The sequence below is a fragment of the Babylonia areolata genome, chromosome 23 (assembly GCF_041734735.1).
Source record: "Babylonia areolata isolate BAREFJ2019XMU chromosome 23, ASM4173473v1, whole genome shotgun sequence".
NCBI lineage: Eukaryota > Metazoa > Mollusca > Gastropoda > Neogastropoda > Buccinidae > Babylonia > Babylonia areolata.
In genome coordinates, this window is record NC_134898.1 from 948014 (window position 1) to 975708 (window position 27695).

General features: G+C 44.5%; 1 protein-coding gene across 2 annotated transcripts in view; it reads left to right on the plus strand.

The window, feature by feature from the left end:
• Nucleotides 1-27695, plus strand: part of LOC143297838 (uncharacterized) — an 88379-nt gene that overhangs the window by 20698 nt on the left and 39986 nt on the right. For both annotated transcript variants that reach the window (XM_076610357.1, XM_076610356.1), the window contains exons 13-21: nucleotides 6847-7042; nucleotides 9139-9461; nucleotides 12053-12136; nucleotides 14190-14302; nucleotides 15305-15436; nucleotides 20394-20515; nucleotides 22384-22485; nucleotides 24730-24843; nucleotides 25766-25955. In XM_076610357.1, coding sequence (XP_076466472.1) covers nucleotides 6847-7042; nucleotides 9139-9461; nucleotides 12053-12136; nucleotides 14190-14302; nucleotides 15305-15436; nucleotides 20394-20515; nucleotides 22384-22485; nucleotides 24730-24843; nucleotides 25766-25955 — 1376 coding nt within the window. The remainder of the gene's footprint in view (nucleotides 1-6846; nucleotides 7043-9138; nucleotides 9462-12052; nucleotides 12137-14189; nucleotides 14303-15304; nucleotides 15437-20393; nucleotides 20516-22383; nucleotides 22486-24729; nucleotides 24844-25765; nucleotides 25956-27695) is intronic.

A 27695-nucleotide genomic window follows, 5' to 3' on the forward strand; every position in this document is an offset into this window, starting at 1 on the left:
ACAATAGACAGTACTTAGATGGCGCAAACTCCCTGTAATATTATTTGAAGATGTGACATTTTTTTTTTTAAGTAAAGAAGATAAACAACAACCAAAAAGACACGTGTTCCCAGATATTTTGGCTTTTTCATCTGAAGGTCAGAGGCCAGACTGGGCTTTGGGTTTACAAGAAGGTGAGGCATCCGGTTTTTGTTGCTGATTTATTTCCCCCAAAGCAGATAATGATGTGATTTAGCATACATGGATCAGCCTGGACACTTTCAAACTGAAACTGAGACTGTAGTAATAGTTAACATCTGTAGTAAAAAGGCAATGTACTTTATGTTTGTTTGTTTCTTTTTGTTTCTTAGTATCCAAAGACGAGCATTTTAGTGTCAAGGAGAAAAAGAGGAAAATGACTGTTGTTACACATATGGATATGAAGAATGTATCTTATTTCATGTGCATGGTGTGGAAAGTCATGCAGTGAAGTTATTACTGTTGTGGACACTTTGACTGGAGCTGTGAGAACCCCTGCTTGTGTGGTTTGGTTCAGCACCTTTCAGGTGGCCTTCACTGTGTGTGAGTGTGTTACTGCCACAGTACTCTGTATGTCAGCGCTGCACTGCGCTTTGTGTTGTCAAAAAAGGGTCAGGCTTATTGTTTTCATGAAATTTTCTATTTCAGATAGATTAACTGATACTATAATGAATCAGCAAGCTAAAATATTTTGAGTTGCAATTTAGCGAGGATAGCTGTTGAGCGAGGAAAAATCTTCGAGAGAAATCTAATCGAACTCTTGCAATATATTATAATGTAAGTATAGTAAATGAGTTGCAAACAAACAATTATTATATACTTAGGGAAGGAAACACACACACACACACACACACACACACACACACACACACACACACACTCACACACACACAGTACACACACACACACACACACACACACACACAATACACACACACACACACACACACACACACACACACACACACAAAGTGTGATCAGTAGTTTATTGTGCACTTTAAAGTGTCATTCACTGTGTGTCAGTGTGGTGAGTGTCTCATTCAGGTGCCACAGCAAAGTGTAGCAGGAATTACAGAGACTTGTCCTCACACTGTCAGTCTCACACTTCTTGCTGCAACACGCCAAAACGAGGCTATGAACTCTGACCCTTCACTACACAGGGATTAGTTTTAGTGGTGGTTATTTCTCAAGTGGTTTGGCATGATTTTTGATAAAAGACCACATAGATAATGCAACATTCATTTAGTTCTGAAACAGTTCAAATATGAAATAATCTATGCAGTGAAAAAGTAAGAGCTGGACTTCACTTTGTTTTGTGTGGAATTGGTAGGACATATATCTTCCTTTTAATTTCAGTTTCAAATAAATTTCAGATTTTATAATTGAATCATGTAGGAAATATTTTGATTTGTAATTAAGCAAGCACATCAATTGAGCGAGGAAAAAATATGATAAAAATCAAATTAAACACACACCGTAAATGATAATTAACTCAATCCAGATGATGGAAGGCTATAGCATTCCTGACGTAAGGCGCAGTTCCGGACGACAGAACGCTATAGTAGTTTTGACAGTTAAAATTTTTTTAACGTTTTCCTCATGGGGTAGCATAACAGTCACAGCTACATGGGGCATTGTGAACGTGTCAAAGGTAGAATGGAAAGTTTCTGTGAGATTCCATAACAAAACACTCAACGAGAAGCCATTGACCTCGGCACCCCACATGACAAGCTAATCTGCATACGTATCGAAAATGGCGTCGCAGCCGATATAAGTGGAAATTTTTGGGGCAAACTATATCATGACAGCGGCTTTTTACTGGTGCTGAAGTGATTGAAATGCTTCATACTGAAGGTTCTGACATCAATGAGGATGATGAAGACGTTGAATAAAGTATCTGCAGTGAAGAAAGCTACCAGCAAGAAGGTACCAACAGTGACTCAGCTTCTGAGGGCTGTGAAGAAGGAGGGGGGTGGGCGTACACACGACATGAGGAGAGGGGTCAGTGGGTCAAGTACAGCGAGTTTCATTCACTTACTTTATGTTATGTATTTTTTGTGATTTTTTTTTTTTCCCTAACCATAACAAATGGGTCATCTGTAGGGAAAATCAAGGGAGGAAACTGTTCATCCCGAGTGAGTTATAGTGTCATTTGAGTTGTAATGAAGCAACTACATCTACTAGGAAAAGAAACACACACACACACACACACACACACACACACACACACACAGTGTGATCAGTGGTTTGTTGTGCACTTTAAAGTGTCATTCACTGTGTGTCAGTGTGGTGAGTGTCTCATTCAGGTGCCACAGCAAAGTGTAGCAGGAATTACAGAGACTTGTCCTCACACTGTCAGTCTCACACTTCTTGCTGCAACACGCCAAAACGAGGCTATGAACTCTGACCCTTCACTACACAGGGATTAGTTCTGGTGTTGGTTATTTCTCAAGTGGTTTGGATTGGTTTTGATAAAAGGCCACTAGATAATGCACCATTCATTTAGTTCTGAAACGATTCAAAATATAAAATAATCTATGCAGTAAAAAAGTCACCCCCAAAATGTTAGTGTTGAACTGCACTTTGTTATGTGTCAAATTGGTCAGACATATGTCATCCTTGTAATTTCAGTTTCAAATAGATAACAGAATTTATAACTGAATCATTAAGGAAATATTTTGATTTGTAATTTAGCTAGCACATCTATTGAACAAGGAAAAAGCTCGCTAAAAACAAAGCACACACACACAGTAAATGATAAAGTAAAACTCATTTGAGTTGTAATCAAGCATTTATATCTATTAGGAAAAGAAACACACACACACACACACACTACACACACACACACACACAGAGTGTGATCAGTGGTTTGTTGTGCACTTTAAAGTGTCATTCACTGTGTGTCAGTGTGGTGAGTGTCTCATTCAGGTGCCACAGCAAAGTGTAGCAGGAATTACAGAGACTTGTCCTCACACTGTCAGTCTCACACTTCTTGCTGCAACACGCCAAAACGAGGCTATGAACTCTGACCCTTCACTACACAGGGATTAGTTTTAGTGGTGGTTATTTCTCAAGTGGTTTGGATTGGTTTTGATAAAAGGCCACTAGATAATGCACCATTCATTTAGTTCTGAAACGATTCAAAATATAAAATAATCTATGCATTGAAAAAGTAACCCCCAAAATGTTAGTGTTGAACTGCACTTTGTTACGTGTCAAATTGGTCAGACATATGTCATCCTTGTAATTTCAGTTTCAAATAGATAACAGAATTTATAACTGAATCATTAAGGAAATATTTTGATTTGTAATTTAGCTAGCACATCTATTGAACAAGGAAAAAGCTGGCTAAAAACAAACACACACAGTAAATGATAAAGTAAAACTGTCATTTGAGTTGTAATCAAGCAATTATATCTATTAGGAAAAGAAACACACACACACACACACACACACACACACACACACACACACACACACACACACAGTGTGATCAGTGGTTTGTTGTGCACTTTAAAGTGTCATTCACTGTGTGTCAGTGTGGTGAGTGTCTCATTCAGGTGCCACAGCAAAGTGTAGCAGGAATTACAGAGACTTGTCCTCACACTGTCAGTCTCACACTTCTTGCTGCAACACACCAAAACGAGGCTATGAACTCTGACCCCCACAGGGGGGTTCGTGCGACTCCGTTCTGGTGTTGGTGTTCATTTCTCAAGTGGTTTGCAGGGTTTGACATTTGTTGCTCGACTGCCCGGGGCAAGTAGATCATTGTGTCAGGCAAGTAATGTCCTTGCTGAACTGCCTGACTGGGCAAGTTATACTTTCCAAGACTAGCATGTTCTGTTTTTCAAAAATACCCATCATGCTTCTGATACCAATCATTAGACTTTGTCTAGCAGACGATGTTTTGAGTCTGAGTGGTCACCGGAAAAAGAGAGCTATCATGCAGCTCTGAAAGGGTTTGCCATTGGTTGTTATTTTTAGAGAACCAATGGTAATTTTTCTTATAACATTGTTCATCTTCAGCCCATCACATCACACAACAACAAAAAAAAAACCTTGATGCAACGGACTCTGATGTTGTTCCACTTTAAACCAACCAAACCAAAAGTTTGTTTCTTTGAGACAATGGAGCTTTGTGGATGAAGAGACAAAATAGAAAAGTCACTAACAACAGAAGACTGTCTTTGAAGTGGAGAGAGAACGCAGTTTTCAGCTGAAATGGCTGAAAGAGTTTCTGTGGCTGACAGTCAGCTGTGAAAACATGCCAAAGGCAGTGTTTTGTCCAGTGAGAGAGAAAACTTGTTTTAGCTGTTCAAAACAGCAATCTTTCGTGAAACCCAGTGAAACAAACATCAGTAAAAGAAAAAGGTTTGACTGCTTCTTTCTCTGTGTGTGTGTGTGTGCGCGCGCACTTATGGTGATGCATGTAAATTTCTGTAAGTAGGGCAAGTGCAAAATCTGTCCGGGCAAGTGAATTTTCCAGTAGGAAAAAAAGTTAATGTCAAGCCCTGGGTTTGGCATGGTTTTTGATAGAAGACCATGTAGATAATGCACCGTTCATTTTGCTCTGAAACCATTCAGATATAGAAGAATCTGTGCAGTGAAAAAGTAACTCCCAAAATGTTGGTGCTAGATTACCCTTTGCCTTGTGACAAAAGGGTCAGACATATATCTTTCTTTACATTTCAGCATCAAATGAATCACAAATTTTAGAACAGAATCCTAAAGCAAAATAATATTCTGATGTGTAATTTAGCAAGCACAACTATTGAGTGAGGAAAAAAAAACTTTGGAGAAACAATTTTATTAGTACAATAGATAATGATATGAGCTGCAGTCAAACAACTATTATTACACTTTATGGAAAGAAACAAACACACACACACATACACACACTGTGACACATGCACCTGCTGTCACACACACACACACACACACACACACACACACACACACACACACACACAGTGTGATCAGTGGTTTGTTGTGCACTTTAAAGTGTCATTCACTGTGTGTCAGTGTGGTGAGTGTCTCATTCAGGTGCCACAGCAAAGTGTAGCAGGAATTACAGAGACTTGTCCTCACACTGTCAGTCTCACACTTCTTGCTGCAACACGCCAAAACGAGGCTATGAACTCTGACCCTTCACTACACAGGGATTAGCTCTGGTGATGGTGTTTATTTCTGAAGTGGTTTGGCATGGTTGTGTTTTTGTTTTTGTTTTTTTGTCCCGGACTTTCTTGGGTCGACCACCATTTTATTTTGTATATGAATTCATTATGTCAATTCAGAATAGATTGGGGGGGGGGGGGGGGGGGGCTGTAATCAACAGTAATTATGGAATAAATCACCCAAATTAGAAAAAGCATACAGATTTTCATTTACTGAATTAGGGTATGTGAAAAAAGAAAAGGAAAAAAAAAAAAGACCCAAGACAATACTATGGAAGGAAGTTGTACAAATTATGGAATAATGTGTACAAAAGTTAACCCCTTCACTGCTAGTACGTTTTGCTATGCTGAGAAAATTTTCAGAAAAACAAGAAAAACATACCAGTGATTTTAATTTGCTTGTATTTCAAAAAGTACTGAAGATAAGTGCATAAAAGTACATATCAAATGAAAGGAAAATGAACCAAGATATTGTTTTTAATACTGACATGTTCAAATAATGAGTTAATCTGACAGAAAAATTCCATAAAATGCAGTAATAAAAAAAATTGGGACTGTCATTCCATCATGTAGGTGCTACAATATCAACCAGGTTATCAACCTGTCTTTCTAGTGACTGGTGTGATCAACCACACACACTGTCAAGGCTGAGCAACAGTGTCCAGGTGCATAAGACTCCAACACAGTCCACACAAAGAATGAAAAGGGTGTACTCACCCAGGATCTATCGCCAGTAAAAACGCTGTGTGTGGTACTTGCAGAAACAGTGTTCAGACTACTTCTTAACTCACTCGGGACGACAAGTTTTCTCCCTTGCTTTTCCCCACAGACGGCCCATTTGTAAGGGTTTGGGAAAAAATTACAAAAAATACAAGATACTGTGTAAGAAAATGAAACTTTCAGAACTGGTTTATTACATGTTGAGCTATTATATATATAAAAAAAAAAATCAAATTTCTCATCTTATTTTTACAGTTTTGCCATATGTAGAAAATACTGCCAATTTTTCACCCCGAATCACCATACCCATGCTCGCTTTCTGCATTAAATTCGCTTTCTTCTTCGTCATCATCCACCTCTTCAATGTCCGACCCTTCAGTTTGTAGCATTTCAAGTACTTCGGCAACCCTAAAACGTTGCCGTCACTGCCTTGTTCGCTTCACAACATTCTGAGAAGAGCCCGCTTTGCTAACAGGCTGGCACGCGAGCAGACGACCGGTCAGTAACTTTGTCAGCGTGCGTGCGAGACAGGCCACACATCCCAGGCTGACCAATCATACCATTCGATTGTGGAGTGACCCAGAATAGCGCACTCTGCTTGGCTAATCACAAAATCACGTGTACAGCGTATGATGGAATTTTACTTTCAAAGAATGCTATTCCATTCCTTCGTCCGAAACCGAATACGTTTTGTGTAGGAATGCGTGAGCATTCCTTCGTCCGGAAAGAGTTATTAAGGTCTGGTGGAGAGGGAGAACATTGTGGCCAGTGTGGGATAGTCCTCTCTCCTCAGATTCTCTCGCTTTCAATGTGGACGCATGGCAGGGAAGCCACTGCTCCACATGTCAGATAGTTTTGTGTTGTTTTTTTTCCCTACAGAAATGCCTGTGCAGTACACATCAGTTGTGTCCCAACTCATTGCCCTTTTTTCCAGGTGAGTGTGACTTTCCACCCGATTGAGAGCAAGCGGAAGCGAACCCAGGCCCCGGAGGAGCATGAGGGGCGTGAGAACCGCTACGCCCGGCTGCATCAGAAGAAGGCGGCCCTGGAGCAGGAGATCCGGCGGCAGAGGATGAGGATCCAGCAGTACAAGAAGAAGGAACCGCTGTCCATCTCCGTCACCGCCCAGGGTGAGTGTGTGTGTGCGTGGATTGGGTTAGTGTAGTGTAGTGTGTTTTGTCAGGATCCCATTTTTCACTTACATCGGATTCCTCACTTGGTTTTATCTGATATTTTCAGCATCATGAGGTAGGTGAGCAAGCTCAGCCTGTTGCCATGGGGTAGGGGGAAAGCCCTGGGTCAGATTCATGGCTCTGTACAACGATGTGACCTGTGTGCTGTCAGATTCATGGCTCTGTACAACGATGTGACCTGTGTGCTGTCAGATTCATGGCTCTCTACAACAGTGTGACCTGTGTGCTGTCAGATTCATGGCTCTCTACAACAATCTGACCTGTGTGCTGTCAGATTCATGGCTCTCTACAACAATGTGACCTGTGTGCTGTCAGATTCATGGCTCTGTACAACGATGTGACCTGTGTGCTGTCAGATTCATGGCTCTGTACAACGATGTGACCTGTGTGCTGTCAGATTCATGGCTCTGTACAACGATGTAACCTGTGTGCTGTCAGATTCATGGCTCTGTACAACAATGTGACCTGTGTGCTGTCAGATTCATGGCTCTGTACAACGATGTGACCTGTGTGCTGTCAGATTCATGGCTCTCTACAACAATGTGACCTGTGTGCTGTCAGATTCATGGCTCTGTACAACGATGTGACCTGTGTGCTGTCAGATTCATGGCTCTGTACAACAATGTGACCTGTGTGCTGTCAGATTCATGGCTCTCTACAACAATGTGACCTGTGTGCTTCAGTCTGCCCCACCTTACCCCCCACTTTGAAGTGACGTCAGAAATGCAATGGTGACTTACCCCCACTTTGAAGTGACGTCAGAAATACAATGGTGACTTACCCCCCACTTTGAAGTGATGTCAGAAATGCAATGGTGACTTACCCCCACTTTGAAGTGACGTCAGAAATGCAATGGTGACTTACCCCCCCCCCCCCCCCCCCCCACTTTGAAGTGACGTCAGAAATGCAATGGTGACTTACCCCCACTTTGAAGTGACGTCAGAAATACAATGGTGACTTACCCCCACTTTGAAGTGACGTCAGAAATGCAATGGTGACTTACCCCCACTTTGAAGTGACGTCAGAAATGCAATGGTGACTTACCACCCACTTTGAAGTGACGTCAGAAATGCAATGGTGACTTACCCCCACTTTGAAGTGACGTCAGAAATGCAATGGTGACTTACCCCCCCCCCCCCACTTTGAAGTGACGTCAGAAATGCAATGGTGACTTACCACCCACTTTGAAGTGACGTCAGAAATACAATGGTGACTTACCACCCACTTTGAAGTGACGTCAGAAATGCAATGGTGACTTACCCCCCACTTTGGCGTCAGAAATGCAGTGGTGACTTAGTGGACATGTGTCGGCCTAGTGAGGAGAGAGTCTGAGGGAATGGGATCCCCGAATCCCACACTTACCAGAATTTTCTCCAGTTCTGCCCGAATCCCACACTTACCAGAATTTTCTCCAGTTCTGCCCGAATCCCACACTTACCAGAATTTTCTCCAGTTCTGCTGGACCTGGAGTGGTGGCCTGGACACTAGTCATTTGGATGAGACGATAAACCAAGGTTTCAAGTGTAGCATCCACTTAGCGCACATAAAAGAACCCACAGCAGCAAGAGCTGTCATGGAACAAATACACACATGTGAACATGCTTGTGACTGAAGCTTACTGGATGACAGGGAAAAATAAAAGCTGTCTGTCAGCTCTGCCCAGATAGGCAGCCTGTTGTGCAAATGACTGTGTATTTGTAAAGCGCTCAGAGCTTGGTCTCTGACTGAAGGTAGGCAGTATATAAGTTATAATAATTAAGAAAAAAAAACAACTAACCATCAGAGCAGGTGTGTCAGCATGGGGCCTGTGGTGTGTGACGGAGACCATAGAGAACAGGTATCAATGATAATGATAAGAATGATAATGATACTACTAATAAAATAACACTAACCATCAGAGATGGTGTGTCAGCATGGGGCCAGTGGTGTGTGACGGAGACCATAGAGAACAGGTATCAATGATAATGATAAAAAGAATAATGATAATACCAATAATAAAACAAGGCTAACCATCAGAGCTGATGTGTCAGCAGGAGAGGAGCGGAGCGTGACGGCCACCAGGGAGAGCAGGACGGAGGCGGGGCAGCAGGAGGAGGGTGGGAGGAAGCGGGGCGAGCGACTGGCGTCCCTGGAGTCCATCAAGCTGGACCCTGTGGAGGTGGTGTTGGCCCAGCGAGGACACCGCCGCTCACTGCTGGACATGACACAGAGCCCCAAGCCCACCCTCATCCTGGGACAGCAGCGCCCCCTGCAGGACCGGGGCCAGGGGGCAGAGGGGAGGGAGGGCGCCAGGAAAGGGGTGGCAGAGTTCAAAATGCCGTCAGGCTCTCAGCTCAGCAACCTGTGCAGGATTCAGGTGAGAGGCTGTAAGCAGCACTGCCTTCTGTGTGTGTGCAGTGTACCTGTCTGTCTGCTCAAGTCGGATTGGTTTCCTAGTATATTGTTGTTAGTGTGTGCACATGCACACCTGCATGCAGATGTGTGTTGTGTGTGTGGTCGTGTGTTTTACTTGTTTAAGTTGACTTTGCTGGACTGAAGTTGTGATTCAATGTGCATGCATTGTTATTGTATCCTCCACTCCCCACACAGGGCATATGGATTCAGTTTCTTTCCAACAGCTTATCTTTGGGACATTATCTTTTCTGTATTTCTGTACATCATTGGGGATGATGGGAATGGTGAAGATGCTACGATAGGGGTCCATTTAGGTTTGGGACTGCTTGACAAGGCTGTACTCTTGTGTTACATCCTGGCATCAAGCAGGCTGAGAGATAGGCCACATGCAGTGTTAGCAATGAAGTTTGAGCAGCACTCTGAGCAGTAAGGATGACCCTCCACTGAGTGGTTCCAGTCCTGCTGGGGCCCACAGCACTCAGCTGTGGAGAGCGGCTGGCCACAGGCCTGTCTGTGATGGGGATCAACTCTGCATCCTCCAGTTGTCTGTCTGTGATGGGGATCAACTCTGCATCCTCCCAGTTGTCTGTCTGTGACGCTGACAACTTCGCCGCGGTGGCTGCTTCTCTTCATCCCTTTCTCTTCTCTCTTGTTGTCGTCTTTCCCTCTCTTCTTTCTGTCCTCTTCTGCCGCTATCTCCTTCCATGCACACACTGTCAAAGTCTTTCCCTCTCTTCATTCTGTCCTGCCACTATCTCCTTCCATGCACACACTGTCAAAGTCTTTCCCTCTCTTCATTCTGTCCTGCCACTATCTCCTTCCATGCACACACTGTCAAAGTCTGTCCCTCTCTTCATTCTGTCCTGCCACTATCTCCTTCCATGCACACACTGTCAAAGTCTTTCCCTCTCTTCATTCTGTCCTGCCACTATCTCCTTCCATGCACACACTGTCAAAGTCTTTCCCTCTCTTCATTCTGTCCTGCCACTATCTCCTTCCATGCACACACTGTCAAAGTCTTTCCCTCTCTTCATTCTGTCCTCTTCTGCCGCTATCTCCTTCCATGCACACACTGTCAAAGTCTTTCCCTCTCTTCATTCTGTCCTGCCACTATCTCCTTCCATGCACACACTGTCAAAGTCTTTCCCTGTCTTCATTCTGTCCTGCCACTATCTCCTTCCATGCACACACTGTCAAAGTCTTTCCCTGTCTTCATTCTGTCCTCTTCTGCCACTGTCTCCTTCCATGCACACACTGTCAAAGTCTTTCCCTCTCTTCATTCTGTCCTGCCACTGTCTCCTTCCATGCACACACTGTCAAATGTTTGAAATCAAGCCTTTCGGTGGTTTCTTTTGTGTTGGTTCACATGCAACACAGATTTATTTTCCATAACATCTTTGTTACAAGACTCTCTCTCTTGCTTTCTTCTTCCCCAGGGGATTTTGATTCTTGCACTGTGCCCTTTCAACCCGGTGCACCTCAAAGTGTCATGTGTGACTGATGGTGTCACATGTGTCTCATTCAGGTGCCACAGAAATTTCACAACAAGCAGCAGACGGACAGACCGCTTGATGATCTGTCTGTGGTCTTCTGTTGAAACATGATTTGCTGTGTGTTAAACTATCATCTGACTGCAGTGACCTGTGTGCGTCAGATCATTGCCAGTGTCGCAGCCAGTTTGCTGTTTTTTACTCCGTGGTCAAACCTGGCCAGCTCAGATTAAGGTCAGGGTCAGTGTAAAGTGGTCTGGAATGGCCCCTGAGGGTGAATTTCAACCAGTCAGAACTGAGCCACCACCCCCTCCAAGCTGGGAGGGGCCAATACTGATGTGACACTGTTGAAGCCAGGAGATCACTGGAGGCCAGTCCACAGTGACCCGATGGTAAAATCCAGGTGGGATGGGGGGGTGGGGGGGGGGGGTAGTTTGAAGCTCGTACACTGGATGTCCAAATCCGGTTTTGTTGCACATTGAAGATGCATTGGTCCCTGTTCCTGGGAAGGTCTTCAGGCTGAATTGTGGAGATACTGTTTTTTTGCTGTTTTGTATTGACTGTATGAGATAGAGGGTATGGAGACTAAATGACCATGAACTGTGTGACAGAGAGGGTACAGAGACTAAATGACCATGAACTTTGTGACAGAGAGGGTACAGAGACTAAATGACCATGAACTGTGTGACAGAGAGAGGTTATGGAGACTAAATGACCATGAACTGTGTGACAGAGAGAGGGTACAGAGACTAAATGACCATGAACTGTGTGTGACAGAGAGAGGGTACAGAGACTAAATGACCATGAACTGTGTGACAGAGAGAGGGTACAGAGACTAAATGACCATGAACTGTGTGACAGAGAGAGGGTACAGAGACTAAATGACCATGAACTGTGTGACAGAGAGAGGGTACAGAGACTAAATGACCATGAACTGTGTGACAGAGAGGGTACAGAGACTAAATGACCATGAACTGTGTGACAGAGGGTACAGAGACTAAATGACCATGAACTGTGTGACAGAGAGGGTACAGAGACTAAATGACCATGAACTGTGTGACAGAGGGAGAAGATGCAGAAGGTGCTGTCCACACCTACGTACCAGCCCCTGAAAATGCTGGACAACTTGAGCCCTCCCTGCTCCCCGGTCAGTGTGTGTGTGTGTGTGTGTGTGCGTGCGTGTGTGTGTGTGGGTGTGTGTGTGTTCTTTCTATATTTAATGTCTGATATTAGACATGTCATGTGTTAGTGTGAATGTGTGTGTGTGTGTGTGTGTGTGTGTGTGTGTGTGTGTGTGTGTGTGTGTGCTCTTTCTTTAGTTCAACATCTTTCACTTTGAGTGATATACATATTAGACATGTCATGTGTGAATGTGTGTGTTCTATCTTTAATTCAGCATCTTTTCACTTGGAGTGATAATAGACATGTCATGTGTGTGTTTCTTCAATTTAACATCTTTCCACTTTGAGTGATATTAGACGTGTCGTGTGTGTGTGTGTTCTTTCTTTAATTTAAGATCTTTTCATTTTGCGTGACATTAGACGTGTCATGTGTATGTGTGTGTGTTCTTTCTTTTGTTTAACATCTTTTCACTTTGAATGAAATTAGATGTGTCATGTAAGGGTGTGTGTGTGTGTGTGTGTGTGTGTGTAAGATGGGGGTGGGGGGATGGTGGTTAAAGGGAGATACAAAGGGAAAGGATAAACTAGAACAGTTGAATCAACAATTTGTAGATGTCTGTGAAACACTAACAGCAATTAACAACATTAACAACAATAAAAGAAATAAAACCAAATATCAGTAGGTCACATCATAGAAACACTCCTATAGGACTATATAACAGGGGTTCAGCAATTCCAGTTGACTACAGTAGGTTAGACATTTCTTTTATGTTTTGTTCTGAAAATTTCCTATCTTTACATAACTTTGGAAGTAATCTGACAATCATTTCAGTGCATTTTCACACCAAAACAAATATGATTTCATGTGATCTGTTTGCCACATACATAATAAACGTTTTTGCTAAACTTTTGTCTTAAAAGCATTGAGTCTTATAAGACTAAGAGACCCCAGAGCAATTACCAGTCTGTGATGGTACGGTGGGAAATCCATCATTTTGTGGGGTATGAAATTGTGTCATCAGTACTAGCTTGACGTCTGCTCCATATTGAAGACTGGAGGTGTCAGTGACATTCTGAAACTGATTGTTGGATAACTATTTCAAAAGTATTCCCTGTTATTTGTGCACCATTTTTTGCTGCTCTGTCGGCCATTTCATTTCCTTTTGTATGAAATACCAGAATGAGAGGTACCCAGCAGCAAATTTCAGTGGCTGATAGAATGTGCAATAAATGATATATTTTGATAAGATCTGGTCGAGTTTTTATATCAAACGATCCTAATGCATGTAAGGCTAATTTTGACTCAGCCAATAAAACTACTCTAATGTAGTTACCGGTAGATTTATCAGATATTCCAACGCAAGTATTAAAGCTACTACTTGTTCAGCTGTAAATATAGATAGTAGTTTACTTCCAAGATTAATGACCTTTCAGTTTTAAGTGCAGGAATTACTCCTTTTCAGGCATTGAACCATCTGTAAACACCTGAAGGTGGTTTTGATACTGTTCATATGGATGGTGGTTTGTATTCGCTTTTGTGATATTGATATTTTCATCCTTTTTCTGATCACAATAGTTAATAACAAAAGCTGGTCTCAGTGTTTCCCATAATAATATAGGTGTGGAAGTATATGCGGCTGCCACATTTTGAGATGACGTAGAGCTGGCCTTTTTGGGAAAGTGTGCATGTGGTCTAATTTTCCTCTCCCCATCCTTTCTTTTGGACTTGGTCAAGTAGTTGTCCAGCAGAGAAGTGGAGAGAGCATTTCTACTTGTAAGCAGGTTTTGTTGTCCTGTTTCAAGCTCCGCTGTGTTTGTGTGTATGTGTGTATATACTGTATGAATAGCAGTCTTCAATTCTATAAAATAATCATTTGTATTTGTTTGCACAAGACTGGAGTGTGGCATGATTTTGAGTGTGCCTCTGTGGATATCAGTGTTTGAGTGAGTGATTTACAGCCTTTTGCCCTGTGTTGACCACAGATGGCTTTACTCACTGCTGTGTTCAGGATGTGTATGTAGCAGATTCGTCTTGCTCCCAGCAACACCTGAGGTCTGAAGGAAGGGAATGTGTTTCAGATTGTGGGCCTCAAAGTGGTGTTAGCCGGGTGTGGACAGAGCAAGCAAGAGGCAGCGGTGGAGAGTGCCAGACTGGCCTACACCAGTCCTCTGCTGCTCTTCAGGGCCTACAGGTGATTCAGGTTTCAATAGCATTGTCAAAGAGATGCTCTTGTCTGAAACAGGAAACAGCAATGTGTATTGGCAGTTTGTTGTATCATGTGTCTGTATATTGGTCAGTTTGTAATGTAACTTTGTTATTTTCATTGTTATGTACATGTTGTAAAAGAAAAGAGTCCTCTTTTCAAGGGAAGAAAAAGAAGAGGAGAAAAAACAGGAAAAAAACTGATTGCTTATTATGGCTGCTGAGCCATGTTAGGCTGAGACAACACATGACTCAGACAACACATGACTCAGTCAACACATGACTCAGACAACACATGACTCAGACAACACATGACTCAGACAACATCACATGACTCAGACAACATCACATGACTCAGACAACATAACATGACTCAGTCAACACATGACTCAGACAACACATGACTCGGACAACACAACATGACTCGGTCAACACAACATGACTCGGTCAACACATGACAGAGACAACACGACATGACAGACAACACATGACAGAGACAACACAACATGACAGACAACACATGACTCAGACAACACAACATGACTCAGTCAACACATGACTCAGTCAACACATGACTCAGACAACACATGACAGAGACAACACAACATGACAGACAACACATGACTCAGACAACACAACATGACAGAGACAACACATGACTCAGTCAACACATGACTCAGACAACACAACATGACAGAGACAACACATGACTCAGACAACACAACATGACTCAGTCAACACAACATGACAGAGACAACACATGACTCAGACAACACAACATGACTCAGTCAACACATGATTCAGACAACACATGACTCAGACAACACATGACTCAGACAACACAACATGACTCAGACAACACATGACTCAGACAACACAACATGACTCAGACAACGCAGTCAGTCAGACAACACGTGGTTATGCATGAATTAAAGCAAGCACAGACGGACGCGCACAGTGTGAGAAATGAGGTGACCTGTGTGCCTTCCAGGTTCAGCCCTTACTACCGCACCAGGGAAGGCCTGACGCTGACCTCCGCCTCCTTCTCACACAAAGTGAACCCCAACCGAGTGCTGTGTCGCTACGACATGAAGGGCACCTGTAACGACCAGCACTGCACTTGGTGAGTTCACCGGCCCTCTGGCCATCCTTTGGTAAGTTCACTGTGGCCGTCCTTAACTCACTCAGTACGGCCAGTCCTCTCTTCTCCTCTACACAGACCCCTCGGATGTCCAGTGGGTGTCTGAATGACCCAACCTTTAGCTTCCGTCGTCAGAATTGTGGTATTCTTTGTCAACATTCACCTCTTCAGTATAAGAGCCTTCCGCTTGCAATATTTTGATGATGGTAATTGGGCTGAAACGCTGTTAACGTCGTCTCTTTCGCTGTTCGTATGGAGAGAGTTAAGGATGGTAAGTTCACTGTGGCCGTCCTTTGGTAAGTTCACTGTGGCCATCCTCTGATAAGTCAGCTGTCCCTGTGGCCATCCTCTGGTAAGTCAGCTGTCCCTGTGGCCATCCTCTGATAAGTCAGCTGTCCCTGTGGCCATCCTCTGGTAAGTCAGCTGTCCCTGTGGCCATCCTCTGATAAGTCAGCTGTCCCTGTGGCTGTCCTCTGGTAAGTCAGCTGTCCCTGTGGCCATCCTCTGATAAGTCAGCTGTCCCTGTGGCCGTCCTCTGGTAAGTCAGCCGTGTAAGTTCACTGTGGCCATCCAAGGTGTGATGTATGTTGTGGTGTTGCTGTGTGTGCAGGCAACATGCAGAACTGTTTCATTGTGGTGTGGTGTATGATGTGTTGCTGTGTGGTGTACATTGTGTTGCTGTGTGGTGTACATTGTGGTGTTGCTGTGTGGTGTACATTGTGTTGCTGTGTGGTGTACATTGTGGTGTTGCTGTGTGGTGTACATTGTGGTGTTGCTGTGTGGTGTACATTGTGGTGTTGCTGTGTGGTGCACATTGTGTTGCTGTGTGGTGTTCAGTGTGGTGTTGCTGTGTGGTGTACATTGTGGTGTTGCTGTGTGGTGTACATTGTGGTGTTGCTGTGTGGTGTACATTGTGGTGTTGCTGTGTGGTGTACATTGTGGTGCTGTGTGGTGTACATTGTGGTGTTGCTGTGTGGTGTACATTGTGGTGCTGTGTGGTGTACATTGTGGTGTTGCTGTGTGGTGTACATTGTACATTGTGTTGCTGTGTGGTGCACATTGTGGTGCTGTGTGGTGTACATTGTGTTGCGGTGCTGTGTGGTGTACGCTGTGTGGTGTACATTGTGGTGCTGTGTGGTGTACATTGTGGTGTTGCTGTGTGGTGTACATTGTGGTGTTGCTGTGTGGTGTACATTGTGGTGTTGCTGTGTGGTGTACAGTGTGGTGTTGCTGTGTGGTGTACATTGTGTTGCTGTGTGGTGTACATTGTGGTGTTGCTGTGTGGTGTACATTGTGTTCATCACATGTGATGAAATCAAGCAGCTTCTGGATGAGAAACGCCGTCTGCATCAAGCCCACCTGAGCAACCCAAAGTCCACATCAAAAAAGGATGCGTACAATGCCATCCGCAGGACTGTTCAGCAAAAGTTACGCCAGATGCAGGATAAGTGGCTGAGTGACAAAGCTGATGAGATCCAGGGATATGCTGACAGGCACGATATGAAGAGGTTCTATGATGCCTTAAAAGAAGTCTACGGCCCCACATCCTCAGGATCATCCCCCCTCCTCAGTGCAGATGGGAATACCTTGATCACCGAGAAGGAGAACATTCTCGAACGATGGGCTGAGCACTTCAACAGTGTCTTAAATCGCCCTTCCTCCATAAATGATGAAGCCATAGACCGTCTCCCACAAGTCCCCACCAACGAAGCACTGGACGATCCACCAACACTTCTTGAGACCCAGAAAGCAATCCGTCTGCTATCCAGTGGCAAAGCACCTGGTTCAGACTCCATACCAGCAGAGGTCTACAAGGATGGAGGCACTGTGCTGACTGAGAAGCTTCATCAGCTGTACTCACTCATGTGGAAAGAAGAGACGATCCCCCAGGATTTCAAAGATGCATCTATCATTCACTTGTACAAGCGAAAGGGGAACCGGCAAGCCTGTGATAACCATCGGGGCATTTCCTTGCTCTCCATCGCAGGCAAGATACTTGCCAGGATCCTACTAAACCGCCTCACAGCACACCTTGACCAAGGTCATTTGCCTGAGAGCCAGTGTGGATTCCGGAAAGAGCGCGGAACCACCGACATGGTGTTTGCTGCAAGGCAGCTGCAAGAGAAATGTCAGGAGCAAAATGCTGATCTGTTCTCCACCTATGTCGACCTCACTAAGGCCTTCGACACCGTGAGTAGAGAGGGACTGTGGAAGATCATGGCCAAGTACGGATGCCCTCGGAAATTTATTTCCTTGGTCAGCCAATTCCATGAAGGCATGCAGGCTCGAGTCCAGGACAATGGCGAAACATCTGCTCCTTTTGCTGTCACAAATGGTGTCAAGCAAGGCTGCGTCCTGGCTCCAACGCTGTTCAGCCTCATGTTCTCTGCAATGCTTACTGATGCCTTCAGAGATGGCGATGTTGGAATCGGCCTAAAGTACCGAACAGATGGCAAGCTGTTTAACCTCAGAAGGCTTCAAGCAAAAACGAAGGTCATGACAGACATCATCAGAGACTTTTTGTTTGCTGATGACTGTGCCCTCAATGCTGGATCTGAAGCTGACATGACTCAGCGTCGACAAGTTTGCCACTGCCAGCAGGAATTTCGGCCTTACCATCAGCACGAGGAAAACTGAAGTTCTCCATCAGCCAGCCCCAGGGAAACCCTACGTTGAGCCCAACATCACAGTCAACGGTCAGAGACTCAGTGCGGTGGAGCGGTTCACATACCTTGGCAGCACACTGTCACGAAATGCGACCATCGACGATGAAGTGAATGTCAGGATTGCAAGAGCAAGTGCAACTTTTGGTAGACTCAATGCTAATGTCTGGAACAGAAGAGGCATTAGTCTTGAGACCAAGCTAAAGGTCTACAGAGCAGTAGTTCTCCCCACACTACTGTACGGCTGCGAAACTTGGACAGTGTACCAACGACATGCTAAGAAGCTGAACCACTTCCACACAACATGCCTCAGGAAGCTACTGAACATCAAGTGGCAAGACAGGACCCCAGACACAGAGGTGCTCGCAAAAGCCACCCTTCCCAGCATCTTCACCATCCTGATGCAGTCCCAGCTTCGCTGGGCTGGACATGTGGCGCGCATGCCAGACCATCGGCTGCCCAAAAGGCTCTTCTATGGCGAGCTGCAACAAGGGAAGAGATCACACGGAGGTCAGAAGAAGCGCTTCAGAGATACTCTGAAAGTCTCTCTGAAAGCGTTTGATATCAACCCTGACTCCTGGGAGGAATCTGCAGTGGACCGTAACAAATGGCGCGCTGCTGTGCACAAAGGCGCCAAGTTGTGCGAGGCCAACAGGACTGCTGCAGCTGTTCAGAAGAGGCAGGCCAGAAAGTCACGGGCAAACAAGCTCCCTGACAATGATATGCCTGTCTTTGTCTGCCCCAACTGTCAGCGAACATTTCGTGCGCAGATTGGACTATTCAGCCATCTGCGCACTCACAGATAGATTCATGAGCATCCTTCCCCCCACCCCACCACCACCCTCCCCCCATCCCCCATCTGGATGACAACGATGGTCATCATCGATCTCGATGGACACACCACCACATTGTGTTGGTGTGTGGTGTACATTGTGGTGTTGCTGTGTGGTGTACATTGTGTTGCTGTGTGGTGTACATTGTGTTGCTGTGTGGTGTACATTGTGGTGTTGCTGTGTGGTGTACAGTGTGGTGTTGCTGTGTGGTGTACATTGTGTTGCTGTGTGGTGTACATTGTGTTGCTGTGTGGTGTACATTGTGTTGCTGTGTGGTGTACATTGTGGTGTTGCTGTGTGGTGTACATTGTGTTGCTGTGTGGTGTACATTGTGTTGCTGTGTGGTGTACAGTGTGTTGCTGTGTGGTGTACATTGTGTTGCTGTGTGGTGCACATTGTGTTGCTGTGTGGTGTACATTGTGGTGTTGCTGTGTGGTGTACATTGTGGTGTTGCTTTGTGGTGCACATTGTGGTGTTGCTGTGTGGTGTACATTGTGGTGTTGCTGTGTAGTGTACATTGTGGTGTTGCTGTGTAGTGTACATTGTGGTGTTGCTGTGTGGTGCACATTGTGGTGTTGCTGTGTGGTGTACATTGTGGTGTTGCTGTGTAGTGTACATTGTGGTGTTGCTGTGTAGTGTACATTGTGGTGTTGCTGTGTGGTGCACATTGTGGTGTTGCTGTGTAGTGTACATTGTGGTGTTGCTGTGTGGTGCACATTGTGGTGTTGCTGTGTAGTGTACATTGTGGTGTTGCTGTGTGGTGTACATTGTGGTGCTGTGTGGTGCACATTGTGGTGTTGCTGTGTAGTGTACATTGTGGTGTTGCTGTGTGGTGTACATTGTGGTGTTGCTGTGTGGTGTACATTGTGGTGTTGCTGTGTGGTGTACATTGTGGTGTTGCTGTGTGGTGTACATTGTGTTGCTGTGTGGTGCACATTGTGGTGTTGCTGTGTGGTGTACAGTGTGTTGCTGTGTGGTGTACATTGTGGTGTTGCTGTGTGGTGTACATTGTGGTGTTGCTGTGTGGTGTACATTGTGGTGTTGCTGTGTGGTGTACATTGTGGTGTTGCTGTGTGGTGTACATTGTGGTGGTGCTGTGTGGTGTACATTGTGGTGTTGCTGTGTGGTGTACATTGTGGTGTTGCTGTGTGGTGTACATTGTGGTGCTGTGTGGTGCACATTGTGGTGTTGCTGTGTGGTGTACATTGTGGTGTTGCTGTGTGGTGTACATTGTGGTGTTGCTGTGTGGTGTACATTGTGGTGTTGCTGTGTGGTGTACATTGTGTTGCTGTGTGGTGTACATTGTGGTGCTGTGTGGTGTACATTGTGGTGTTGCTGTGTGGTGTACATTGTGGTGTTGCTGTGTGGTGTACATTGTGGTGCTGTGTGGTGTACATTGTACATTGTGGTGCTGTGTGGTGTACATTGTGGTGCTGTGTGCAGGCAACATGCAGAGGACTACAGGCTGGCAGAGAGAGAGATCCTGATGGACCTGGTGTCCTACTGCCCCTCTCTGGCCGGAGTCACACCAGACACCCCGCCCTCCACATATCCCTCTGTCATTGGTCAGTACGCTGCATGTATGTCTGGGTTTCCATGTGTGTGTGTGCGTGTGTCTGTTGAAGAGCAGCAGAAAAAGAGAGATGTTTGAATGGTCACAATGTGGTGTATATGTGTCATGAAAAATAGGAAATGTCTTAGCAAATGTTTTGTTTTTTACCCACAGATTATGATGCTGTTCAATTTATTAAAAAACAAAACAAAAAACCACAACGTTTGTACTTATGTCTGTGTGGTCTTATCACTGCATTTAAATGATTCCTGATGCATGTTTGGGCAGATACTGAAATCTATTCAGTGAGGGATTGTATGTATGAAGTGTCCAAATATGACTGTCAGAACAGCAAAGGAGATGAGTAAACGTTGGATTATAGTGGAGAGTGTCTTGCGCAAGTTACTGTCCCATTCTCTTGGCCAAGAGAGTTTTAGGACGGTCAGCAGTGGGATGGATGTGTCAGATGGCATCAGTCATTATGCGATGTCGTATGAGAGCTTTGCTGATGACACTCAACTTGATCAGTCTTCCATAGCTGAATTTGATGCACTGGTGACTCAAACACTGGAGTGCATTGCTGGCCTAAAGGACTGGATGACTCAATAAGCTGCAACTAAATGATGATAAGACTGAATTTATGACAACCTGTCCAAAGCAGTTTCATCAACATCCTTTCCTGATTCTGTTCTGATCATCAGCGCACCTGTTTCACTTTCTCCTTCTGTTCGCAGTCTTGGTGTAATCCTAGACCAGTCTCTTTCCTTCCAACAGCACATTTCGAATATCTGTAAAGTTGCCTATTTGGAACTGTGTAGAATCAGTTCTATCCGCCACTCTCTCTCAGCCGATGCAACCAAGACACATGTATGCTCTCTGGTTCTCTTAAGATTGGATTACTGCAACTCTCTTTAGGCCGGCCTTCCCAAATATCTAATAGACAGACTCCAGCGAATTCAGAATAACACTGGCAGACTCATTTGCAGAGCTTCTAAATTTGACCATGTTTCTCCTCTCCTTCAGTCTCTCCACTGGTTGCCTGTTTCTGATCGAATAGAATATAAGGTATCCACTCGACATTTTCTGCAGTCAACGGATCTGTTCCCAAGTATCTTTCTGAACTCCTCCATATCTATACTCCATCTCGCCAGCTCCGTTCTTCCTCTGATACTCGACTTCTAAGGATACCTTATGTCAGAAGTAAGACCTATGGACACAGATAGTTTTCTTTTCAGTCCCCGAAGAAATGGAACAAGCTCCCTGATAACCTCCGTCATTCTGATTCTCTTGCATCATTTAAATCTTGTCTCAAAACTCACCTTTTTCTCTCAGCAATAAGTTCAATTGTGGCAGGTCCACTTCCTTTGTGTTAGCTGTGCTTGACTATGTTTGTATATATATGTATGTGTACATAACTACATGCATGTATATGAATGTGGATTGTGTGTGTGTGTGTATGTATGTGTGTGTGTGTGTGTGCGCGTGCACACGCACGTGTGTTTATGTTTGGGTAGCTGTTAGGTACACATGTATGTTAAAATGTATATATGCATTGTGTGTGTGTGTGTGTGTTTAGTCACATTTTGATGTGTGTATGTAACCTTGATGTAATGTGTTATGTTAGCAAAAGTTTTTTTAAAAGCACCTAGAGCAGATTTCTGGATAGTGTGCTATATCAGTATCCATTATTATTATTATTATTATTAAATGAATTCCAATTGCAGTGGAGAAACCATTGATCATACAGCTGTTGCTTTGCCGTTGGCCCAACAGTAAGCTTGTGCCAATCTCCGATACAAGCGGAGCATTGAGCCTTGATGAGGGTTGATAAAGTGACAGTGATATACATGGCCTTGTGTGCTGTGCGTTGTGTGAGGGCAGGTGACTATGTGGACCAGCTGATAGCGCAGCACAAGGGGAAGATGACCATTGATGACCTGTGCCTGCTGCTCACTGCCAAAGTCAACGATGCCGCCAACCATGGTTGGTTCTTTGTGATGTCCAGCAGAAAGGCTGTAGGGGATAAAGAGACAGCGGAGTGTCAGGTCAAGCCTTTCACTGCAGATTTAGGGCTAACTGCATTATCAACTGTCCAGCCACTCATTTACATATGTCAGGTCAAGCCTTTCACCTCCCATTTAGGGCTAACTGCATTATCAACTGTCCAGCCACTCATTTACATATGTCAGGTCAAGCCTTTCACTTCCCATTTAGGGCTAACTGCATTATCTGCATTATCAACTGTCCAGCCACTCATTTACATATGTCAGGTCAAGCCTTTCACCTCCCATTTAGGGCTGACTGCATTATCAACTGTCCAGCCACTCATTTACATATGTCAGGTCAAGCCTTTCACCTCCCCTTTAGGGCTGACTGCATTATCATCATTATCAACTGTCCAGCCACTCATTTACATATGTCAGGTCAAGCCTTTCACCTCCCATTTAGGGCTGACTGCAGTATCAACTGTCCAGCCACTCATTTACATATGTCAGGTCAAGCCTTTCACCTCCCATTTAGGGCTAACTGCATTATCAACTGTCCAGCCACTCATTTACATATGTCAGGTCAAGCCTTTCACCTCCCATTTAGGGCTAACTGCATTATCAACTGTCCAGCCACTCATTTACATATGTCAGGTCAAGCCTTTCACTTCCCATTTAGGGCTAACTGCATTATCAGCATTATCAACTGTCCAGCCACTCATTTACATATGTCAGGTCAAGCCTTTCACATCCCATTTAGGGCTAACTGCATTATCAACTGTCCAGCCACTCATTTACATATGTCAGGTCAAGCCTTTCACCTCCCATTTAGGGCTGACTGCATTATCAACTGTCCAGCCACTCATTTACATATGTCAGGTCAAGCCTTTCACCTCCCATTTAGGGCTGACTGCATTATCAACTGTCCAGCCACTCATTTACATATGTCAGGTCAAGCCTTTCACCTCCCATTTAGGGCTGACTGCATTATCAACTGTCCAGCCACTCATTTACATATGTCAGGTCAAGCCTTTCACTTCCCATTTAGGGCTAACTGCATTATCAACTGTCCAGCCACTCATTTACATATGTCAGGTCAAGCCTTTCACCTCCCATTTAGGGCTAACTGCATTATCAACTGTCCAGCCACTCATTTACATATGCTTACTTCATTGCAAATGGTGACTGCCTTGATGAGTGTTCGAAGCAATACTCAGCATGTTTGGGCTTAATTTTGATGCTTTTTTTTGTGAGTGAAAAGCTGTTGAGTGTATCATCATGGCTGCCAGGACGAACAACACAAAAGAGTTGGCAAGATTTTTGTTTGATTTTCTGCACAACATCAATAGCTACAATGAAAACATGATAGAAACCAAAAGTAATGTTGTTGTTGATCAAAGTGATTCTGTTGATCCTGATGATTACATGCTACCAGGTTCATCAACAGGAAGGGGGCAGGGCCGTGCTAGAAATGGGTACAGAAAAAACCCCACAATGTTCTAGCTTGAAACCTTCATTTTTGGGTTTTCATTTATAATAAAATTCTCCAGAGGAAAGCTTCAAACCAAAATATTGCTCATAGTGTGCTTTAGTGTTGTACTATTGTGTGATGGTGTTCGTGGGTGGATGGGTGGGTGTGTGGGTGGGTGTATGTGAGTGTTTATCTTTAAAGCAACATGATAGTAGAGGATACAGTGTAATTGTACGCTGATGTTGTGTCTAACACATTTGCTAGTACTCAAGCACCATTTCCACCTACAAGATAAACGAACCTGAACTTTCGTCTTTCTTGTCTTTTTTTTTTTTTTTTTTAAATGTTTTGTGTATTTATTTTTTCAATAAATCTGAGTTAACTTCCCATCATTTGGAGTTATCTCATCCTGTTAACATTGAGCTTAAAATAAATATATTCTTTATTCATTTCCCTTCAAGAAAACATTTACTTTTACGTACTTTTGAGCATGATTTAGATTTTTGTGATTTTTGTTTGTTTGTTTTTTGAGACGGTGAATATTTTGCTTATCTTTTGTTTATACCAAAAGCAAACAAGACAAAGCTGGCATCTGATATCACTTGATATGTAATTTACCGCTTGTCTCATTTGATTTGAGTACTTTGCAACATTCTGCACATTTATTATATTTGCTAAGGTGGTGACAGTGATTGTTGGTTGCTGACTGTTTTATGGGAAGATGTGTACGTTGGTTGCTGACTGTTTTATGGGAAGATGTGCATGTTTCAGCACGTCCTCACACCATGTTTTACGACCGGCGACCTTGGCGACCCTGTGCCGCTGAATCCAGCACCTTCTCTCTGTCCATCACCTCACAGTTCCAGACACCCAGTGACACCATCAGTGAGTGGGTGTGGTGTGGTGTGGTGCGTGTGGGTGTTGTGGTGTGGCGTGGTGTGGTGTGTTGTGTGGTGTGTGTGTGTGTGTTTTGTGGGAGACGGTGTAGAGTTAATGTTTGGGTGTGGTGTGGTGTTGTGTGTGTTGGTGGTGTGTATGTGGTGTTGTGTGGTGTGGTGTGTAGTGTTTGTTTTTGGTGTTGTGTAGGGTAGTGTGGAGTTATTGTTTGTGTGGTGGTGTGTGTTGTGTGGTGAAATGTGTGGTGTGGTGGTGTGTGGTGAAATGTGTGGTGTGGTGGTGTGTGTGTGTGTTGTGTGGTGAAATGTGTGGTGTGTGTTGTGTGGTGAAATGTGTGGTGTGGTGGTGTGTGTGTTGTGTGGTGAAATGTGTGGTGTGGTGGTGTGTGTGTTGTGTGGTGAAATGTGTGGTGTGGTGGTGTGTGTGTTGTGTGGTGTGGTGGTGTGTGGTGAAATATGTGGTGTGTGTGTTGTGTGATGAAATGTGTGGTTTGTGTGTGTGTGTGTGTGTTGTGTGGTGAAATGTGTGGTGTGTGTATGTGTTGTGTGGTGAAATGTGTGTTGTGTGGTGAAATGTGTGGTGTGTTGTGTGGTGAAATGTGTGGTGTGTTGTGTGGTGAAATGTGTGGTGTGTTGTGTGGTGAAATGTGTGGTGTGTTGTGTGGTGAAATGTGTGTGTAGTGGTGTGGTGGTGTTTTCTGTCTTCCCCTCTGTCTCCTTCCCAAAAGGATGCATGTAGCTAGAGCCAAGTTCATCGAACGTCCCTCCACCAGTGTTTCCCATAAACACGATAGCGCGTCCTTTACACACAAAAATCTGTGTGTTACACCTGTGTTACATATGGCAGGGTGTAGCGCGGAAGAGAGGCGGACACACACACACACATTAAGAGAGATGTCCCCATGTTTCAGACGGCAGGGTGTGGTGCAGCAGAGAGGCGGACAGTGTGGTGGATGTGGACGACGTACGGTACTTTGTGGCGGACAGGAGGGTGGGGGAGGGGGGTGAAGTGCAGGACATGGAGGGGGCAGTGCTGGCCACGCCCCACGACACACACCTCTGGCTGAGACTGGCCTACAGCAAGCTGTCCAGCCCTGCCAGGTACTGCACTGGTCTGCATGGTGTGATGAGGATGATAGTGAGGGTTTGCTTTGTACTGCGGCTTTCCCAGTAAAGCACGGTGGTGGTTTGGTTTATATTGCGGCTGTACCTGTACTGCTCTTCAGGTTTTGAGGATCATGATGGTTTGGTTCATCTTGCGTCTTTCCATGTAAAGCATGATGAATTGCGCTCTGTGATGATAGTGATAATGATTATCATGATAGTGTTGCTTTGGTTTGCAGTGCAGCTTTTCATTTAAAACATAATGAATTGCACTCTACAGCGTAAACATTGATGTGTAAACACTAAAGTGACAACTTTCCATACATGTCATGACCCCACATAAACATCAAACACTAAATTTTATATGGACACATACACACACAAACATTGTGCACAGCATAACACTTGAAATACATATCATCATGAATACCTAAATGATGGAATCTCTTAGCAGTACTGGACAGTGATATCAAAATGCATACACACACACACACACGCACAGGCACACACACACACACGCACACGCACAGGCACACACACACACACACACAATTTGTTCACAACACAGAAAGGGAGAAGAGATGACTGGTCTCGCACCCTTTCACTCACTGTCACACCCACACACACTTCACCACCATCACATGCCAAGGAAGATCAAGGGAGCTAAGTTTTCTTCAACTTCTTGCTTTGCAGACGAATTTTCTGTGTTGAGTGAAACAGAAGCAGTGTAGATTTTGGATGTGCAGCATACGACAACACAGCAGTGGATGGGTGTTTTTATGGTGTGGGATGTGACAGATCCAGCGAGGAGTGCCTCAGTCAGTGATTGTAATGATGTGTGGTGTGACAGATCCAGTGAGGAGTGCTTCAGTCAGTGATTGTAATGATGTGTGATGTGACAGATCCAGTGAGGAGTGCCTCAGTGATTGTAATGATGTGTGATGTGACAGATCCAGTGAGGAGTGCCTGTAATGATGTGTGGTGTGACAGATCCAGTGAGGAGTGCTTCAGTGATTGTAATGATGTGTGATGTGACAGATCCAGTGAGGAGTGCCTCAGTGATTGTAATGATGTGTGATGTGACAGATCCAGCGAGGAGTGCCTGTAATGATGTGTGATGTGACAGATCCAGTGAGGAGTGCCTCAGTGATTGTAATGATGTGTGATGTGACAGATCCAGTGAGGAGTGCCTCAGTGATTGTAATGATGTGTGATGTGACAGATCCAGTGAGGAGTGCCTCAGTGATTGTAATGATGTGACAGATCCAGTGAGGAGTGCCTCAGTGATTGTAATGTGTGATGTGACAGATCCAGCGAGGAGTGCCTGTAATGATGTGTGATGTGACAGATCCAGTGAGGAGTGCCTGTAATGATGTGTGATGTGACAGATCCAGCAAGGAGTGCCTGTAATGATGTGTGATGTGACAGATCCAGCAAGGAGTGCCTGTAATGATGTGTGATGTGACAGATCCAGTGAGGAGTGCCTGTAATGATGTGTGATGTGACAGATCCAGTGAGGAGTGCCTGTAATGATGTGTGATGTGACAGATCCAGTGAGGAGTGCCTGTAATGATGTGTGATGTGACAGATCCAGTGAGGAGTGCCTCAGTGATTGTAATGATGTGTGATGTGACAGATCCAGTGAGGAGTGCCTCAGTGATTGTAATGATGTGTGATGTGACAGATCCAGCAAGGAGTGCTGTAATGATGTGTGATGTGACAGATCCAGTGAGGAGT